The 19,534-nt window shown below is 41.0% G+C and overlaps 1 protein-coding gene across 1 annotated transcript in view; it reads right to left on the minus strand.

The window, feature by feature from the left end:
• Positions 1 to 2,492: 2,492 nt before the first annotated feature.
• Positions 2,493 to 19,534, minus strand: part of EPG5 (ectopic P-granules 5 autophagy tethering factor) — a 59,854-nt gene continuing 42,812 nt past the window's right edge. The window contains 11 exon segments of the mRNA XM_050913644.1: positions 2,493 to 4,191; positions 5,478 to 5,592; positions 6,567 to 6,782; positions 8,308 to 8,527; positions 9,388 to 9,630; positions 11,935 to 12,079; positions 12,224 to 12,433; positions 15,842 to 16,027; positions 16,765 to 16,940; positions 17,846 to 17,949; positions 18,818 to 18,885. Coding sequence (XP_050769601.1) covers positions 4,009 to 4,191; positions 5,478 to 5,592; positions 6,567 to 6,782; positions 8,308 to 8,527; positions 9,388 to 9,630; positions 11,935 to 12,079; positions 12,224 to 12,433; positions 15,842 to 16,027; positions 16,765 to 16,940; positions 17,846 to 17,949; positions 18,818 to 18,885 — 1,866 coding nt within the window. The 3' untranslated portion in view covers positions 2,493 to 4,008.

A 19,534-nucleotide genomic window follows, 5' to 3' on the forward strand; every position in this document is an offset into this window, starting at 1 on the left:
GATCTTCAGTGGGAAGAGTCTGCTCTCAACATTTCCCTCTCACTACCCGCTGTTTCGTCCTTTGGAAAGCAAAAGGTGTGGGGTGACGTGCAGAGGAGAGACCTCGTAATCAAGAAAACAGAGGGGAAGGAGCCCACTTCAGTGTACGTGCACAATAAAGAAGTGCCTACAGGACAGCGTTGTGGGGAAAGCTCTCATACTTTTCCAGAGAAATCAGCACAACCAGGTGCCTCTCAAGAGGGGGAACAAGCAGGAGGAATTAAGAAGTCCACATGCAGTTGCAGAGCTACAGTCTCACTGGGATGACGGAGATGCTGCGGGATAGTTCACAAGCCTGGAGTGCTGCCGTGGATGGCTACAGCCTCTTCAGGAAGGACAAGTTGGGACAGCGAGGACGAGAAGTTGTCCTTTATGTGAGAGCACAGCAGGAATGCCCAGGGCACTGGCCAGGGGTGGATGACGAGCCACCTGAGAGCTTACAGGTCAGCATTAGCAGGCCACCACGCACAGGTGACGGTGTGGTGGGTGTCCCCTGCAGCCCACCTTGCCCACGAAGTACATAAGGAAGAAGCCCCATGTTGGCAGGCCCTGGTCCTCACGGGGGACTCAAACCAGTATATACTGGAGGGACAAAACACAGCAGGGCACATGCCAGGAGGTTTCTAGTACTGACCTCAGTTGGCCTAACAAGTGTGTTCCAGTTCCTCCCCTTTTTTTCTGCCCAGCTTATGCATAGTCAGGGTTTGGGAGGATTTGGCCATTGCTCTGTTGAGCACTTTAGCTTCCAGAGTAAACGATACCAGCTCCCATCACCACAACACCACAGCCCCTGTGGGATGCTGCAGAGTCCGCCTGCGTAGGAAGCGCTGTCTGTACGTTTCGTGCGTCTTGCTGCTTGACTTCTGGTTTTCATTCCACTGACTTAACTTAATGCCACATTCACCTGTTACATCCATTTCCCTATGTGGCCTTATTTTCTTAATAAATACTTAAGCTGCAATCCACAGGCAATAATTCATCCCAATGCAACAACTTCTGTGCGAGTCAAACATTTAAAAAGCCACAGATATTCATTCTCAACTAAACTACACGAATTATCCAAAAGGCACGCTTGTTACTAAGTAGCGGACATTCCAATTTCATCTCTTTCCACTGCAATCTACAATGCTAAAACCAGCACAAAACTCAGTTTTCCTTCTGAGATTACCTGGTTACATTTATGATGTGAACAAGAACACTGCAGTTTAGGGTAGGAGGGAGGGTGGGAGGTGCTGGGAACGTGAAAGTCTTTCCAGTAAAACTAGAAGAAATGAAAAGTCAACCTGTTGGGCACCATTCGGAGAATAAGACCTCAAGCTCTGGAGTTCACATTTGCGACAGAGAACTGCCAGTGGATCTGTTAGTCCATAAAACTGCTCCTCTGTATTTGAGGAAAGCACAGGTTCAGACTTCTACCACTACCAGGCTCACCAAGAAGCCAGAAGATTGGTTTGTGGGTGACACATATAGCAAAAGCAGCAGCTCATGGTGGATTCTCCCTACTTCTTAGGGCCTACCGTAGTATTATCATGGTTAAAGTACTCTCTGAATAAAACAAATCTTTTTCATCACAATTACTAGATCGAGAAATGGGGGGGAAAAAAAGTCATCAGCATCATTTCTATTACATTTTAAGCAGTAAGTTATTAAAGAAGCTGTTTCAATGGTCAAGACAAATGGACATGATGATGGTGTCAACGGTGTTTGCTGACAGCAGCCACTCCAGCGTGGTCCGGCCCTGCCCGCCAGCAAAGCCCTCAGCAAGAATGCTGTACCACCAGCACTGGAGGCATAGTTTTTTCCTACTTCCCTCCACATTACCAGCTTTCCCCTCATTTGGGATAAATACCAAATTCCACAGTCTGTGTCAGTTGTGAGTGCTGAAAGAACAGAACCAGTGCCTCACCCTACGGTCACATTACCGCAGAGGTTCGGGGGATTTTGCCAGGACAGAGCAGCATTATTTCTGCCATTACATAGATAAGCTTTCTCCTGGGCTCTGGGCACAAAAACAGGCTGTTGTGTCACACGTGTTAAATCCACAATGTCCAAGAGAAGAGTCTCCAGACCTCCATCAACTGAGCAACTGCGTGGCATTCCCCCATCATACTTCCCTCGCCAAGAACAATTATGTATTACCTGATGTGGATTCTTCCAGCAAGTTGAAAATATCATGGTGTTTGTCACAAATTACTTGATTTTTTCGTTTTTATTTTGCATGGTCTTTGCAGACATAGCATGGTATAAATACAATAGTTGTAAAAACTCAACAGCTGAAACAATATCTCATTTTAAAAGTGCATGTCAAACATATATATATGACTTTTTCACATTTTTATGCAACCAATCAATAACATTGAATCTAATAAAACCAGTGCTTTTAAGTCTTTGGGGGGGGGGGGGGGGGAAGCAGCAGAATGTATTCTTCCAGACATGAATTTTCCAAAAGAGTCTGTTAAAAAACATGCTGCATCGATATCTGGTTAATATACAGAGGGATGTACATATGTATATATATTTATAGGCTCGCAGATAGAGCAAAGAACTCTAAGACCACATTAAGATGAAGGTGATCTAATGACCCAGCTGGCACAGCGGGCAGAATCTGTCAAGAAGAAAAAGGGGATTTGTTCTCCAGCACCAGAACCACAGTTAAGAGCAAGACTTCAAAGCATTATTGACCAGACAGTAGGTAGCACATTTCCTTCCGCTAGTGACCAGAACTGATATTTTAACGTGTAACCATGTTCTAAACATAAAAGGCACAATTAATGGAGGAAGAGAAGAAGTGATCATTGTTCCTTCAGAGAGGTGTCCAGGTTGGGACTGCAGGACCTTGGGCCACCTCAAATAGATCAGTGACAAAAGGGACAACATTAGACAAGCAACTGGGGAAACTCGCCTTCTGCTTTCCCTGAACAAAGGTGCATCTTATGATCAGACAAGGCAACAAAACCAGTGATCATTCAGCTGAAACAACAGATTTACAGGCTCATGGTTCACGCTTTGGCAACAGAATTCTAACAAGTGATCACCAAATTTAACACAAGATAAATATCTTTTCACAGTGTCATCTAAAATCCTATCGTGTCATGCCCAGCTAGGCAGAAAAGAACAAACTTAAGTAGTTGGTGTCCACTTGTTAAATCAGTATTCCCTAAACAACCAGACTTTCAGAATTAAGGAATCCTCTCTAACATGAACATAACTGACTGTTCCCCTCCCAGACACTGGGGACCAAGAAAATCCGTCTCTGGATTTAAATCACCTGACTTAAAAAGAACTTGACTAGAAGCTACCTGCATTTAATCAAGCAATATGGATGCAGACTCATCAATATTTAGAAAACAGGAAAAAACAAAGTTCTTCAGTTCAAATTTCAGTTTGTATTTACAGAAGCAGAAGAAGATTGTAGGCATGCCTTTCAACTACAGATTTCTGTGGGACAGCAAAAAAAAAAAGTCAAAATTTAAAACACTGTCTTTCCAAATACGGGGATTACACAAGCCTTCAGACACACACTCACATAAGACTCAGAGGTATCCTGGTTAAGAAAGTCAAAACCTCTTTTATACACAATCCTCCACTCACTTTGAACTGGCCTGAGTGATGACACGTTGGAAAATAAAAAAGGCACAAAGCAAAAACTTAAGACCCTACAGGATGAGCTTTGCTGTCTAATGATTTGTACACCTATCCTCAGGTATCGCCTCTCACATGTGCACCATACACAGCAAAACATTCAAGTGTTTTCAGTCAATGAAAACTAAGCCCTTCCACAGGCCTACAAATCTAAAGAAAAGGAAGAAAACCTTAAAGAGGAGAAAACTTGCCAGTGTGCAGTTCCCATTCACACTTCTGCCTTAATTAAAGTGGAACTCTGAAGGTAAAAATTACTTGTGCAATAACAACATTATATGTAAACCAGAGTAATCAACATGGCATGATGATTCTGCGAGCTCAGTGCTGCTATCGTATGCTGTCCAAATAATGCACTTCTGGGTACAGAGTGTTAATAAGGAGAGCCAAGAGATTATTGCCATCTCGAAGACAATGTTCTGGATGCTTGACGAACTGAGAAGCCTGGGAGAGCTGCTCTTGATAATCCATATATTGTTTGTTTGATGCCATAGATTCAAGAGCATTCAGTGCCTATAGATACAAGGGAAAATTCTGTTAGCTGTGTGTACTGTGGTCCGTAACAAACCAGTTCATGAGCCACCATATGCACAATCCCACTAGAAGATCCTTATCCACTAGAGAACCCGGAGTATTCGGAACAAAACATTTGTAAAATACAATCACATAGCAGTGTTTCAAGTCAGCTCATATTTTTCAAGCTGTTCTCTCCCTGAGATCAACACAACAACTGTTCTATCAAGGCTTGCTAGGATTCTGTAACCCAAATATTGTCAAATATTTACTTCATGAACTCAAGACACAGTTTCAAGGAAATTACACAGAACTACAAACTGCAAACTTAACTATTCATTTCAGGTTATTCTTATGAACATCTTGACTTCCATAAAAGTACTCTTTTGCTCCCATTAATAATATTACAATGTCAAGTTAGAAATTACATGTAAAAGAGCCTACGCTGGCAGTACCAGCCAGGGCAAATGTTGGAAATATGTCTGAACAAGTTTCATTCATTTCTTAGAGAAACAAGTTGCACTAAGTTACTTTGCTTTGGTTTCTAATCAACTCCTCCTTCCTCTTCTCGTGCACTTACTGAAACAACAACATGGTCAGTGCACATGCTGAAGAAGGAATGTTTATTTGTCATAGGGCTTTTAAGCCTGGTCTCACATAAATGCCAGTGTGAATGTAGCCCTGCTTTATCACTGAAAAGCAGCGCAATCACAGCAGCATTGTTTTTTCCTGTTTGTTTTAAATTCCTTCTACCTGCTACGTCCCAAAGTTTCTGAACTCAGGGTTTACAGACATAAGTTCACCTGCACCTTTATGCAGTGTAAGATTAGAAAGTGATGCCTTCATATGAATACAGAACGCTGTATAAACAGTTTTACCTAGGATCACTTTAGGTTAGGGCTCAGACACACAGCCCTGCTACCAGAGTTCAGCAAACTCGCATCATCACCCGGCCTATGCTGCACCTGGCCTGGTCTCTGGCAAATTCCAAGATGGTGCCTTGATGTATAGCAAAATAGTACACAAGTTTGTGATACACCCCCTTCCCTGAGAAGACAAATGAGAGCAACGAGCTATTTCTGAAATTCAGAATTTAGAGCCAGGTGTAAAGCAGCAGCAAAAAAAAAAAAAAGATTGAGGGCGTTCAGCGCCAAATAAAATGAACAAGCTGAGAGCAGGATTTAGCTTGAAGAAATGCTTGCAGCGACTCTTACAAGCCTCACCCCACGAGCTGAGCGAGCAGGCAAAGAGGGCATGCCAAGAAGCCAGCAACTGGCACACGCTACCTGCTGGGCCTTCTGCGACAGCTTTGGCTCTGACCCCGCTTTCAGGCGGACTTGACTCTCTGCAGGAATCTGCACCAAGAGGAAGGCAGACAAACTGCGGGCAACCACCCGAAACCTTGCATAGGGAAAAGGACAGAGAGAGAAGGTGATATCAGATTTGCAAGTCCTCAAGAGCAGATAAACTGGAAGTTCTGTCCCGTGAGATCTCTCTTGCATGAGGAACATAGCAAAGGCTTTAGAGGACCTTTTTCAATGCATTAGAAAAAAATAAATCACTTTAATATATACATAATAGGACCTCATATACACTAGAGGACAATATAATACTATACATATGAAATGTTACATCTGTTCCAAGTTTAGCTGAAGCCTTGAGGTCACATCTGAAATACTCCTTCATTTCACAGCCTTTGAAACATTCTTATCACCCAAATCGAAGGACGAGTTGAACAAGACTAAGATTTCAGAGCAATTTCAACAGGACTGCATCCCAGAAGGTCTTTATAAACACAAAGTTATGTTTAGGTACTGTGTTGAACTGGTGTTCCACAAACTTTTCCATATTTTTTCTTGGCATTCTTTCCATAGTGAATTTGATTTTAATACCTAACTACCAAAGTTGGTGTCTCTCTTTAGAGGGTAAAGTGAATAACAAGCAAGCAAATACTTCTTTGAGCTTCTCTTAACATTTCCAACACCTCAAGGTTAAGATGGAAAAGGCAATGTGCATGTAATCATACAAAATTCTTGAGGTCAACTGGAACAGTCTTCTACAGACCAGATGCAAGTATCTTCCTCTAACAAACAGTCTCCCTACAAACTTCGCTGGAGATGGACATTAAGCCAGAATCACAACTGCATTTTCCTTCCTTTTCCACCACAAACTTTGCAGAAGTTCATATTCACTTCTTAACCAGACTAAAACATTCACTACATTTTTTCTGTGACGGCCCAAACAACCTTATAGATTTGGGGACAGCATGTATTCAGAACACCTTTTGACATTGCACTGTGCAGTCTGGATCCAGCCTGCAGCTTTTCTAACATGACAACCCAAATAAACTAGTTTACCACACCTTCAACCCTTACCTGGGTGACAAAGGAGACCTCCTGCCTAGCCCAATAGCACCAAGTATTCCAGAAGTCAGTCTCTCTTCAGCCAGCTGACTCTGCCTGCCCTGGATTGACAGCAGTATCCGAATGACAGATTTGATCAGAATGGTGTCATCTTGCTCCATCTGAATCAAGGATAACTGCATGGCTTTATGCCACCAAAGAAACAGCTTTGCCTCCTCCTTTGCTGAGCTTTAGGTAAGATTTAAAGAAGAAAATAAAATAAAACAAAATATAAATTAAAAAAAAAGAGTCAGATGCATAGGTTAACAAGTTTGTATCTCTCGCCATTAGGCCGATGAAGAATTCAGATGGTTAATTAATGACAGCTAATCTTACTGTATGAGGACAGCATAACTATACTACCCCACCAGTTATTATACTGCTGTAACTGCTAGTGTTACGGATTTAATGCAGACATCAGCTAGCAGGTTTTAAGGGCCTCTAAGAGGACAAAGAACAATGCTTCCTTTTAAGCTTTACAACTGAGAATAAATGATATTGCAGCCATAAGTGGATTTAAACTTGTCTAAGACTTGGTATAAAAGGAATGAAGCTGTATCTCTACTCTTCTTTTTTTTTTTTCCCCCCTTTACTTACCAATAAAACACTTTAGGAAGCACTAGCTGTTGTTTCCACAACAATTTAGACTTTTAATATGATCTTCTAGAAAAGGAAACACTGAAGTTTTTTGTTGAGCAAAGCACAAAGTGAAGTTCCCCCTATGGTATTTTTAATCTTCTCCCAAACAGTTTGCAGTTTAAGTTAACAAGCTCAGATTTTCCACATAAAGCATCAGCACGAGTTTCCTGCATCAGACTATCCTCACATTACTCCACCCAGTCATTTCCCATCCCAGGCACCCTCAGCTTTGAAGTTGAGAGCAAGGTTTAATTTGCTGTGTATGGTGGCTTTGCCGTCTCCTTCACACTTTGGCAATCAAATTACTAGGGTACCTACAACAGTGAAAGTATTCTTTGAATTTCAAGAAACAGCGGGAATGGACATTTTCCCAAAATGTTCTTTCACAGCAAATATGAACATTATCAACATTAATATGGAAAAATATTCACCACATTTGCTGAATTCTGGCGATTTCAGCAGCAACTGCAAATACAGTTGTTACATACTTTAAGTACAAAGTATTATCATATTAACCCCAAAGCTATCCATCCTTTCCCCCCAGAACCCTGTTATCTAATAAGTTGTTTTATAGCGATACAGGCCCCTAACTCTGGGCACCCCACCACATCCACTGGGTTCAGATTTGGTTCAGAGCTGCCGACAGTCACCATTGAGCAGCTTTGAACACCAGGTCTCTCAGTGTCGAACTGATTATTTAGTACATAACTCATCCCACCTAGTGGACATTCTGGAAAGTGGAACCCACAGCGATTTAGGGTTTGCTTAAAGTAATTTTAACTGAGAACAAATCCAGGCTGCCATTGAAATCAAGCTTCTCTGACTGAAAACTGACCAAAACTGCACCAGAAGTGTTCAAGTAAATAAAATTCCTTCTTCTGTTGAACTACAACAACTATTAGTGTTGGCACTGCGGTTTGGCAGACTCCATAATAGTGGACATAGAAGGATTGGCCATTTCATCCAGTAGCCTAGTGAAATTCACCTAATTAACCTGGCCACCTAATTATACCGGCAATACAACTATAGCCTTATTTAAAAGTCAAGGCATATTCAGAAGCCTTGAGTTTCGTACCTTGGGTACACTTGCTCCAGCCATTTGCTGATGGTTAGCAGGATTTTCATTTCATTGGTAAGAGTTTGGTCAGTGTTTAGGCATTGCAGCAGGTAGACATACAGGGTCAAGTAGCTTCCTAAAGACAGACACTCCTGCAGGAATTCTTCCATGGTTAGCTCAGGAACTTGGAGGGAGGCAAGTATAGGGCCCCAGCCTAAATCCTGGTGGTGAGGAGAATCTATAAAGAAGACAAAAGGACAGAACAAAGAGCGTGTGAGAAAGCAGCACTTAGTAAAACCTAAGAACTTGAAACTACTTCACTGTGTTCCTATAAGTTACAGAATTTGGGGTGGTTTAGCTGTTTTCCAGGTAATCAGTTTGTCGTGAACCTCTGATGGAGAGAAAAGAAAAACTCCACTGTCATAGGGAACCTCCTTGAGGTCAAGGCGAGATATTTTCCCAGCATTCAGTCAGGATTAAAGTTGAAAATTTTAGAAATGGAATTTTAAATATTTCCTTCAGGTGTACTGAAATCTGATCACACAGAATGTGGAAGAAATCAAAATGTAGTTCCACAAGGAATACGTAAACAGAAAGAAAAAATAAAACCAAACCCACACCAAAAAAAACCCACACCACAAAATTTCAGAGTTTTAGCAATCAAGAGTATTTTTTTCTTAAATTAGCCTACAGAACACTAGAGGAGGGGACAAATATCTGTTTTGTCCTCTTGGGATGATTTTTTTTTTAAAAAGTCCTCCCCTTTAGCTGGAAAAATGGCAACCATTACACAGAGCAAACTGGTTTTTGGAGACAGGTACAGTTCTTAAGAAAATACACAATTAGGGCAGTTGAATAACCCAAACCACAACGGCCTAACTTTTCTACGTCTAGTTACTACAGCACATATATGTGTGACAGGTGGGAGCCATCAGATACAAAGAAAGGAGCTCTGATTATGGAAACCAGATTAAAACCCAGTTCCAGTACTGGGCAGCATGAAGCTACAAGGATTCCAGACAGACAATCTGTATTTAATGAGCATCCAAGCCTGATCAAAGTTTTTGAGACAAGCAGCAGAAGACGACAGGCTCCTACCTTCATTGAAGTAAGCAGTGATACAGGCTTCTGTCGTCTCTGCCATGTGTCGCACAGAGGCCAGGCTCTGACACGCTGCTGTGAGAAGGGGCATTGCTAACAACCCGTGCACTTTGCTGTCAATCCACTTTCGTAAGCTCCCCCGTAGCGACTCAGCTGTTGTAACGCTAGAATTGTTCATCATCATCAGCGTTTCTGTAAAGAGACTGCTGAGGGCCATATGACGTGTTTGCAGATCCATATCTGAAAGTCAGAAATAAGAGAATCATTTCAGTAAATAGACACTAGAACCCAAATTCAACTTCACCTTCTGTAGATACTGGCAAAAGCTTCTTGCTCATTACACACCTCAATTCCTTGTCTGTACTTACGAAACTGCATAAGACACCCATTCCTCGCAGACTCTTCCCCTGATGAGACAGTTCATCATTCATTAAACAGGGAGACAGCTGATAAGACTATATAGTCGAGTACATTGGAGCCCATCTTTCAGCTAGGGTCTTTTATCATGACCACAGTGCAAATAAGTTGAATGATAAAGCACGTTTACAGTCTCCAAGAAAACTTGGGTATTAAAACACAGCTTAAAGCACAGCTTAGAGTGAAACAACCAAGATTTTAGATTACTCAATTTGAAATATGACCAAGATGAGCCCTGAAATGTTGCAATCCCCTCATGCATTTCCAGGATTCTAGATTTCCTGCTAATCCCAGTGCTCAGCCCAAGAATATTCTTTTGACACCATCTCTTGGCATTGCCTGAACATGTTATCATGCCCATGATGTAACTTCATAACAGTACCCTCGAAGCACAAACATTTCGGGCTCTTGGCTCTTAAAAGTCTCACTACAGACTAGACCTTTGCACATATTGATGAAAAAAGCCACTAATGTTATAAATTTTCAAGCAACATCAGGCATTGTAGAACGAAAAATTTCAACTGGTTATGAAGAAAAGTTGTGCACAAAGGGGGATTAATCACTGCAAAAACATCGCTCAAAGAGGCTGAGACCTCCACACTTGCAGGTATTTGGAAGCTCACTGGACAAGGCCCTGAACAACCTGATTTAACATTGAAGCTAGCCGTGGTTTGAGGAGGAGGTTGGACTACAGGCCTCCAGAGGTCCCTTCCAAACTAAGCTATTCCGTCTGTATCTACCTACTACGAGAAAAAAAAAAAAAAGGCCAAAAAAAAAAAGCCCCAAAAGTCATCTGTCACAGCGCAGCTCTCCAGTAATGTCTTATCACAGACCAACCGAGAAAGATGATGCCAGGAGGTTAACTGACATGCCTAAGGTCACAACTAGTTTTATAGCCAAGTCCCACTCCACAGGCTGCAGACCACCGAGTGGGACCACCACCAGACACCCGACACCAGGGCCCACCAGATCCCCTGGGGACAAGCCCTGGCACAGCGCCCACGCGAGAAGTCCAGCTTTCCTCCTCTCCAGCTGTTGTCAACAGAAGGTGCTGCTGCTCCGGAAACTCTTCCAAAAAACTTCTGCCAGCCCCCTCCAAACCTCACAGAGAAGCTAAATCCGATATGCACCACCGCTTTCCGGCCACTCTGCGTCAGTGATCCTCCTGCACTCCACAGCCTGGTTGAGCAACACGGAGCATTCTCTCTTCCCGCCCTTTAACGCATACAAGCGTGCACAGGGGTTCACGAAACAGAGCTGCTCCTCTTACACTGGAGCTCCTGTCTCCTCCAAAACTTCTCAGCTACAAGGAGTGTCAGGAGCAACAGGCAAGCCTTCACTTCTCTTCAAGTCAAAGAGTTTTACTGACTATGGGGCTGTCCTACAGAGCTTCCCCAAGTAGCAATACAAGTATTGAGAGACAGTTATCGCTCTTACAGATTTTTCAGATGCTTTCTGTTCACTCTTGCTAGCACACCTGTGTGGGTCATGGACAGAAAGAGACATGACTCCTGGCAAGTATTTCTGTGTAGTACAGTGGGACCACTGATTTCACCTGAAGTTTTAGTTTGATAGAGGAAGCTGAGGATGGTACTAGTACTAAAAATGAGATCAATATAAATGCTGTGGGTGTGGACACACCATACTACTAGTGTACATCAGTATAACTCCCCTATTTCTATATAGTCAGTTTTCCCAATTGCACAACAGTTTAGAACCCTTTCTTAGAACCCGATCCCTCAGGACCAAGAGAGTGTATTTGAGTCATCCTTCCTTTTAAAAAAGATGCAAATGTCAACTAACGTAAAAAAAGATTAAAAAACTAGACAACAAAGAAAAGAATCCCTCAAGGTCCTGTATATCGGTCAGTTTTACTCACAACACAACCCTTGTTTTTTCCTGTTGGTTCTGTGACTCAATAGCTCTACGGGGTAACATTCACATTTTTGTTTTGTGCTAATATACCACCTATATATACACATCATCAAAGCAACATGTCCTGCTGCCCATAAGGGAGACATCATAGTAACGCAAGTAATTACTAAGTCACAGATGTTCAACAATCCATGCAGTAGAATAAAGGATCTTGACAGCTTTAAAGTAATGTGCCACTTCTTTAACACAAACCTGGAGGATTAAAGATGACTACATCATCTAGCAACTTGGACATTTCTTGTTCCAAAACTGCAAGAGTAATCTTTCCGCTTTGTTCTAAGGTGCTGAGAAATTGAACAACCTGGCGAATGTATGCTCGGCACTTCAGTGTTGCATCCTGGTAATCAAAATTAAAATCAATTAGGAAAAAAAAAAAATAAAATCCTGTCTAGAAGTCTTTCCACACTCCATAATATACAAAAGCAGAACACTGCAAACAACAAGAACAGCTCAGAGACACTGCAAGACCAGTTCAACTTACAAGGTGGATGTGACTATTCGAAGATGCACCAAAGCCTGCCGAGATTTTCAGGAGCTTCACTATCAGTTCAGCTGCAGCATCCTTAGCAAGGATAACAGAGGGAGGGTAGTGACTGTTGCAGTAGCTGATGATGCTTTGATAAGACGAAATGCCCACAAGCTGCCAAGGAAGGGAGCTGGTCTGCCCAAGAAGATTTATGAGTGGCGATTCCTGAAGATTTAAAGACATTAGTCTAAGCTCCACCTTCTCTGCTGTTTTAAATTAATATTCACAGTACTCAATATTGGAAGGAAGCCCAGACTCCAAAATTTGAAGGAGACAGAGCAGAAACCCCACAGAAACAGATGACCACTGGGAGTCTGGCTGAAAAGCAACTCCTCATTCAAGCAGCAAGCCAACACATGTATGTCATCTCTAGCATTCACATAACAGTACTCAAGACTGCTGCAGCAGCTCTAACCCAGCACAAAAGTCAGTGAGAGACACTAAAATTTGACATGTAAACATGTAAAGACAGCTAGAAAGAAATGGAGACCCTACAAGGTAAAGTCATTTCAGTAGAGGTTTAAAAAAAGGCATTAAAAAAATTATTAAAAAAAAATTAATCTAAGTTCACAGTAGAACCAGGGACAGAAGCCTGGTCCCTCAATTTTTCCATTCAGTGAGCCACCTAGCAACCTGGGGGACTCCTCAAGTGCTTATTCTCATAAATACCATCCTGAACAGTACAGCAGCCTACAGTATCCACAGCTCACACAGGCAGTGCAAGTATGCAGATGTGTCGTGGTTTAACCCCAGCCGGCAGCTGAGCACCACGCAGCTGCTCGCTCACTGCCCCCCACCCCTGGGATGGGGGAGAGAATCAGGAAAAAAACCTCATGAGTTGAGATAAAGACAGTTTAATAGGACAGAAAGGAATGAAAAACAATGATAATGAGAATAATAATATGACAATAGTAATACTAAAAGAATTAAACTATACAAAGCAAGTGGTGCACAATGCAATTGCTCACCACTCGTTGACCGATGCCCAGTTAGTCCCCGAGCCGTGATCCCCCCTCCCAGCCAGCTCCCCCAGTTTATATACTGGGCATGATGTCATATGGTATGGAATAGCTCTTTGGCCAGTTTGGGTCAGCTCTCCTGGCTGTGTCCCCTCCCAGCTTCTTGTGCCCCTCCAGCCTTCTTGCTGGCTGGGCACGAGAAGCTGAAAAATCCTTGACTGAGTATAAACACTACTTAGCAACAACTGAAAACATCAGTGTGTTATCAACATTCTTTTCCTACTAAATCCAAAACACAGCACTGTACCAGCTACTAGGAAGAAAATTAACTCTGTCCTAGCCGAAACCAGGACAAGATGGAAAAGTCTCTCTGTCTACACGCAGCAGAGAGCCTAGCCTCAGCTACCGCCATCCTCCTCTCACGGGTTCGTATACATCTGCAATACAAAAGGGCCCCCCTGGACACTGAGAAGCACCAAATTTCTACACGTTATAGAATGAACAAATACTGGAATTGTGTTGACGGCCAACACAACCTAAAGAATTTAAGGATCCAGAACTAACCCGAATTAGACTACATCAACAAGAACATTACACTGGTACATCAAGTACTTCTCAAGTTGCTCATGCAGTGGAAGACAGGGCTGAGAAAGTTTGAGATTTAGGTTAAGGTGTCAGGAGCGTTCTGGGAGGTAAAAAACAAATGACTACGTGTCAGTTTAACACATTCCTGGAGGCTAGGATGGAATTCCTGAGGCTGACTCATACAATGTACAAACAGGTATCTTTTGAAGCTTGAGAAGCTTCTGATAAGCAAGTACATTCAGGTCAAAGCACATGAACTCCGGTAATTTTCCTCAACTGGAATACAATGTTGATTAAAGGCTGCTGGTGACATCTTGACACAGCATCTTGTAATGCCTCAGAGGAAGTGGCAAATGGAAGAAGCTGCAAGTGGGAGAAAGCTGGCAGATGTGAAATGGGACTTCTTGAAGATTACCCAGACCCTCTGGAAGAGTTCTCCAGAAGCAATGGACTGAATGAGACTGTGCTAGATTTACTCACACACAGCTCTCGGCAAAAGCAGGGTTTGGAAAGTTCATCCTAACACCCAGTGTTTCTCTTTCCTACTCCAACAATTCAGAAATACTGGAATGCAACCATAAATGGGAAAAGTGCTGAGAAATCAGAGATGATCAAATCCCCCTTCAGAACAAGGGAACAAGAAAACTCAGCCTAGGATTCAACAGATGAAGTAATCTGTCCTCAGTAACTCATCAGAAGCAGACAGTGCCAAGCTTCTTAAAGATATATCTGGTCTTCAAGATGTTGTTACATCATTGTGACTTGTCATCACATCATATGGGAGTTAGGAGGGGAGCATTTTATAGTAAGAAATAAATGTTTGCAAAAACAGTTCTGAGTAAGGACTGAACAACACTTATAATTCCTGAGAAAACATGTTCAAGCAGATAAATAAGTATTTTCCTTTTTAGACAGCTATGAAAAAAACTACGCTTAGATCAAGTGCTGCTCCTAACTGCACAGGGACTAATCCCATTGCTGAGTTGTGCTTAACACAACCAACCTGAAGTGTGACCAGTACTGAAGATCGGGTTGGAAAACATCACGAACATGCACAGTAAGACACAGAGCCAGGCATAAGCTTTTCATAAACGAACGATTCCTTACCATCCCTCCACACATTCGTATTTGCCACTCAGAAAAAGAAGCAAGGCACAGCAGAGATTTACACGACTGGCCGTGACAGAATAAACGTGGCTCAGTGAGCCTCCCAATTCTTCTCACAGCACCACAGGCGCTGCAGGCACGAACGCCACAGTCAAAGCTGCTCCTGCACTCACGTCGCCAGACTGCCCGAATCAAACCGGGCAGACGCTGGACACTCTTTTCGCTCAGGCTGTCAGAAAAAGCTTCACCTTAAGTTATATACAATATTGCGCATGCATATATATACACATGCATGCGCAATACATAGGCACCTATACATAGGTGCACATAACATGTACATATATATTATAGGTGCATACGTAAATTCTTGCTAATACTACCTCTACTTTGCATGTGCTTATAACTAAGGCTCTCCAAAAACAGGAAAGAGAAAAGGAAATGGACATTTTCATTAAGGTCTGGCTTAAGAGACAAGAAAGCTATGCTACGCAGCATCCCATGCTTAACGATGAAAGGAAGAACAACTGCACAGTAGCTTCATATAACAACAATGATTTTTTAAACACTAATGAAACTAACACACTTATTTGTTCTTTCCAAAATCCAGAGTGTCATTTTGTAACTCCAGGAAACTGTCTGTATTTATTTGCTTACTCTTTACAACACTACTGGATCACAGCACCTATAAAAGCTTCTTAAAATGAACAGCAGCTCTTCTTTTTTCACGAGTGATACAAAATGTCTCACATAAGGAATTAGTCTTGGCCATCTCTGGAATACTATTTGGGTCATTTTACCTATGCAAAAAACACTTTCGAGTTAATCATTCTGCAAGTGAGAAAGAAGTCACCTCCTGTGCCCTTGCTAGCAAAGGATTATCCTTCTTTTAAGACAGACAGGTACGAACCTTTCCAAAAATTACCTCTTTGCCTATAAGTTGTTCCTCCTTTGCCAACAGGACCATCATATACAGCAAACAGACAATCATGTTGTGAGTCTGAGGATGAGGGTTGGGATTCCAGGCATCGGAGAGGACACTGACCCAGTTTATTTCACATAAAACATAACCCAAGAATAAGAAACAACTCTTGGGGCTGCCTCTTTCAATCTAGGAAGGAGAAAGGAAAAAAAGACAAGCACATGGAACAATGTAACATATAAACACTTTCATACTTTTCAGTTCCTTAGCCATCTATAAATCCACAGCAGCATTTTAGGTCAACAGAGGAGCAGACAGATGCCACTTCTCCATCATTTTGCCCCCCACCAGAAGAGCTGCACATATAACTTTCTAAGCCTCTCAAACAACCAGTACAGAATACCAATCTACTGCAAACCAGAAAAAAAATAATCTATTACAAACTGTTAGCTGCATGATTGCATCCATTTCTCTTCACTCTAAGAGAAACAAAGAAACTCTGAGCCTGTTGAGAACTGCAAGAACAACTCATCCCAAACAGATAAGCAGTAAATCCTGGAGCATTTCCACACCTATCTGCAGCTTTACGTTGTCTCAGACAACTTGGAAGTGAGAACAACATGGCAATAGTAAAATATATTAGCTCTAACTAAACACATATCAAATATATATGTAATAAATGAGACATTCAGATAGAGTAATGACAGATTACAAAGACTGCCAGCTTTATAGCTCCCTACAACTTCGTCTAAGACTCAATAGCACTCCTTCACAAAAATCAATCACAAAATCAGCAGCTGTGAATGCTACAAAAAAACCCCCCAACTTTAAAAGCTTACTTGCTGAAAGAACTGTCTCCAGCTCTCCAGTTATTTTCAAGGGCAACACTGATTATGAACTTAATTCAACAGATGCCGTGTACTCACTTTAAAGAACTCTTCCATAAGCATCTGGTCTGGATGCATCTCCTTCCACGGCAGCCTTCTGAACTCAGTATGGAAAGTATAGAGAATAAACTCCGGCATTTTGGGGGCTGTGCAACATTCACAGTAATGCATCAGATGTAACCAGAGAGCCCCATGGTGGCTTGGCAACAGCTTATCTAGATTCAAAGAAAAGAGCTGAATTAACAACAGAAAAAATTCAGGGAAATCTTGATTACAGAAGGAAGTCCAATTTTGAAGATTAAAAACCATAAATGCAAGTTACACTAAAATACATTCGTCAAAGAAAAAAAAATGCACATTAAGCTTTTAGGTTTTTTTTCTCCAAATCAACAAGCGGGGAAGCTTATGATTTCATGCCCTTCCTCGATCTTTTGAAGAGTTGCTGGACAATAATCTGAAGTTATAAAATACTCCTTCCATGTAGGACTTCATTGCTTTTATGTTGGGTTGTTCTGTTTTTTTTTAAAAAAGATCTTATGTATCTCAAATTTTATAAAACACACAATAATATGTTATTTTTAATTATTTATTTTTACAAGATAAGTTTGAATCTAGTTCACCCCTAAAAGTTGAGAGGTATTGTGAAATTAATTTTTTCCATTCCTATGTCTAACTACACATTAGGCACAATAAGCAATGCTAAATAGGAGCTCAAAATGATCAATCCTGGAGATTAAATTAGCCCCAAGACTAGCTGTTGAGACACACGTATTGGTCATCGTGACATGCTACCGCATACTTTGTATAGGAACAACATACAGACCTGGAATGAAGTCACACACTCCTCATGACAGCTCATTTTGTTTTGCTTTCCTTCAGATTAACTTTGTTATCTGACAGATATGCATTTATCAATCACGTTATCTACCCTAGCCAAGGAAAGAAGCTGTCTTTTAAGGATGAAATAAAGAAATGCTCTTGGTACCACTGCAGTGATCATCTTGGCTAAAAGTTCATAACAAACAAAATCCCCTCACGTCCCACATCTCAATCAAAAATCTTTTCTGGTCTGATAGAACAGAAAGTGCCACTACATTAAAATAGCGTGGACTTCACCCACCTTTAAAGCTCTCGTGCAAAAGCTTGATGCAATCTGTAAACAAACAGACCACGGTAGATGCTACAGGAGTGTCACTCTCTAACCAAGGGTAGCAGGGCTGGTTACTTAAAAAAAGAAGCAGTGAAGAAACACAAATTTCAGTGTTGAGTTACCAGATCATAAACACTTAAACGATATAAATATTCTAAAGCATAGTAAATCAATATAGTACACGTATCAGCAGGTCTCTCAAACACAACTCTTTGGGACTGTCCTCTTCTTCCTTAGAACAGGTACCTACTTTAGTGTCACAAGGAAGGTCCACGATACAACTGAGTTAGCAGAGATTACTTGTTTGATATTTCATAACTCAAAGACCAAAATGCAGGAATTTCTGAATGACAGCACATACCACCTGCAGTCAACCTTCTAATTAAGTGCTAAAGATGTGCTCACAACTCAAAAAGCTTTTGGTTTTGCAAGAAAGTAAAATCTAAATATATAATATTACAAATAACTGTCCATGTGAAGACAGAGGTACACAAGACAGTAGACCATCATAGGACCGATTTAGCCTGAAGTTTCTTAACATACTACTGGCATTTGGGATTGAATTTGTTTGGCTTTTTTGTTTTGTTTTAAACTAAGGCATTATAGATATTATGGAAGCTAAAAAAAGGAATCTAAAATTCAAGTTTCAGTGTTTTCAGAACCGATTGCAATCCATATTTTTCTCATAACCAAGCTCTGGTCAGGAAGCAGAGATATTTCTTGTATCTAAAATAATTATTCAATCCAAACCTTGGAAATTTGACTTAAGTCGTGAATTAATTCTGTAATTATTAAGAATATGACACAAGTAACAGCTATTTAAATGGAAGGTCACAATACAGTCATGAATTAGAAAAAACTGGTAACAATGAAAGCCATTCTTACAGGGCTACAGTCCTTACTTTAGCAAAAATTCATTTAATTTTAAAATGCAATATATACCTTGCATCTTCCTTATCCAAGACCAGTATCCATGGTTTAAAGAGTCCAGCAATGACTGAATACAAGGACTGCAATGCTAGAAGAAAACAAAACAAAGAAGTTGCTTTTTTTCCTTCAAATCAGCAACAGCGAATATATTACGCTTTTCCAAATTTGAATACAATGTCCTTTGCTTATTCCAACATTTAATCAGTTCTTCCTGGTCAAATAAAAATTTAAAATACAATATGCTTATTAGTAACTCTGGTTAATAATGTGGTTGTTTTAACAACAGTCATAAGCATTTTGCATTGCTTAGGTGTTTTATTAAAATCACTTTAACATGTCTGAGATCATGGGCATAATGATGATTCACTCTTCAAACCTGCATATAGTAAAATAAAAGGTGTTTTGGCAATTTTCTCCAAATCAAAGTCACACGATGAAATTCAGTAGTCCCTCGTTCCCAAACCTCTGCTCAGTGCAAAAGACTGTATTTTTCTTTGAAGAAAGTATGATCTCTTCATAAAATAATTTTAAAGCAAGCTCAAATATAAACAAGCTTCCTCCAACAACATAAAGATAAAGCATCAAGTACCACATGGCCATGAAGTAGCATCAACATTTCCCGTATGTATTTTAATGTTCTCATCATTCTACAAAAGCAGAGCAAGAAGACTTTACTGTATATTCATATGGTCTTTAACAGAGGAAATCAGAGAAACTGAGTGCCCGTTC

This window comes from Gymnogyps californianus, chromosome Z (assembly GCF_018139145.2).
Source record: "Gymnogyps californianus isolate 813 chromosome Z, ASM1813914v2, whole genome shotgun sequence".
NCBI lineage: Eukaryota > Metazoa > Chordata > Aves > Accipitriformes > Cathartidae > Gymnogyps > Gymnogyps californianus.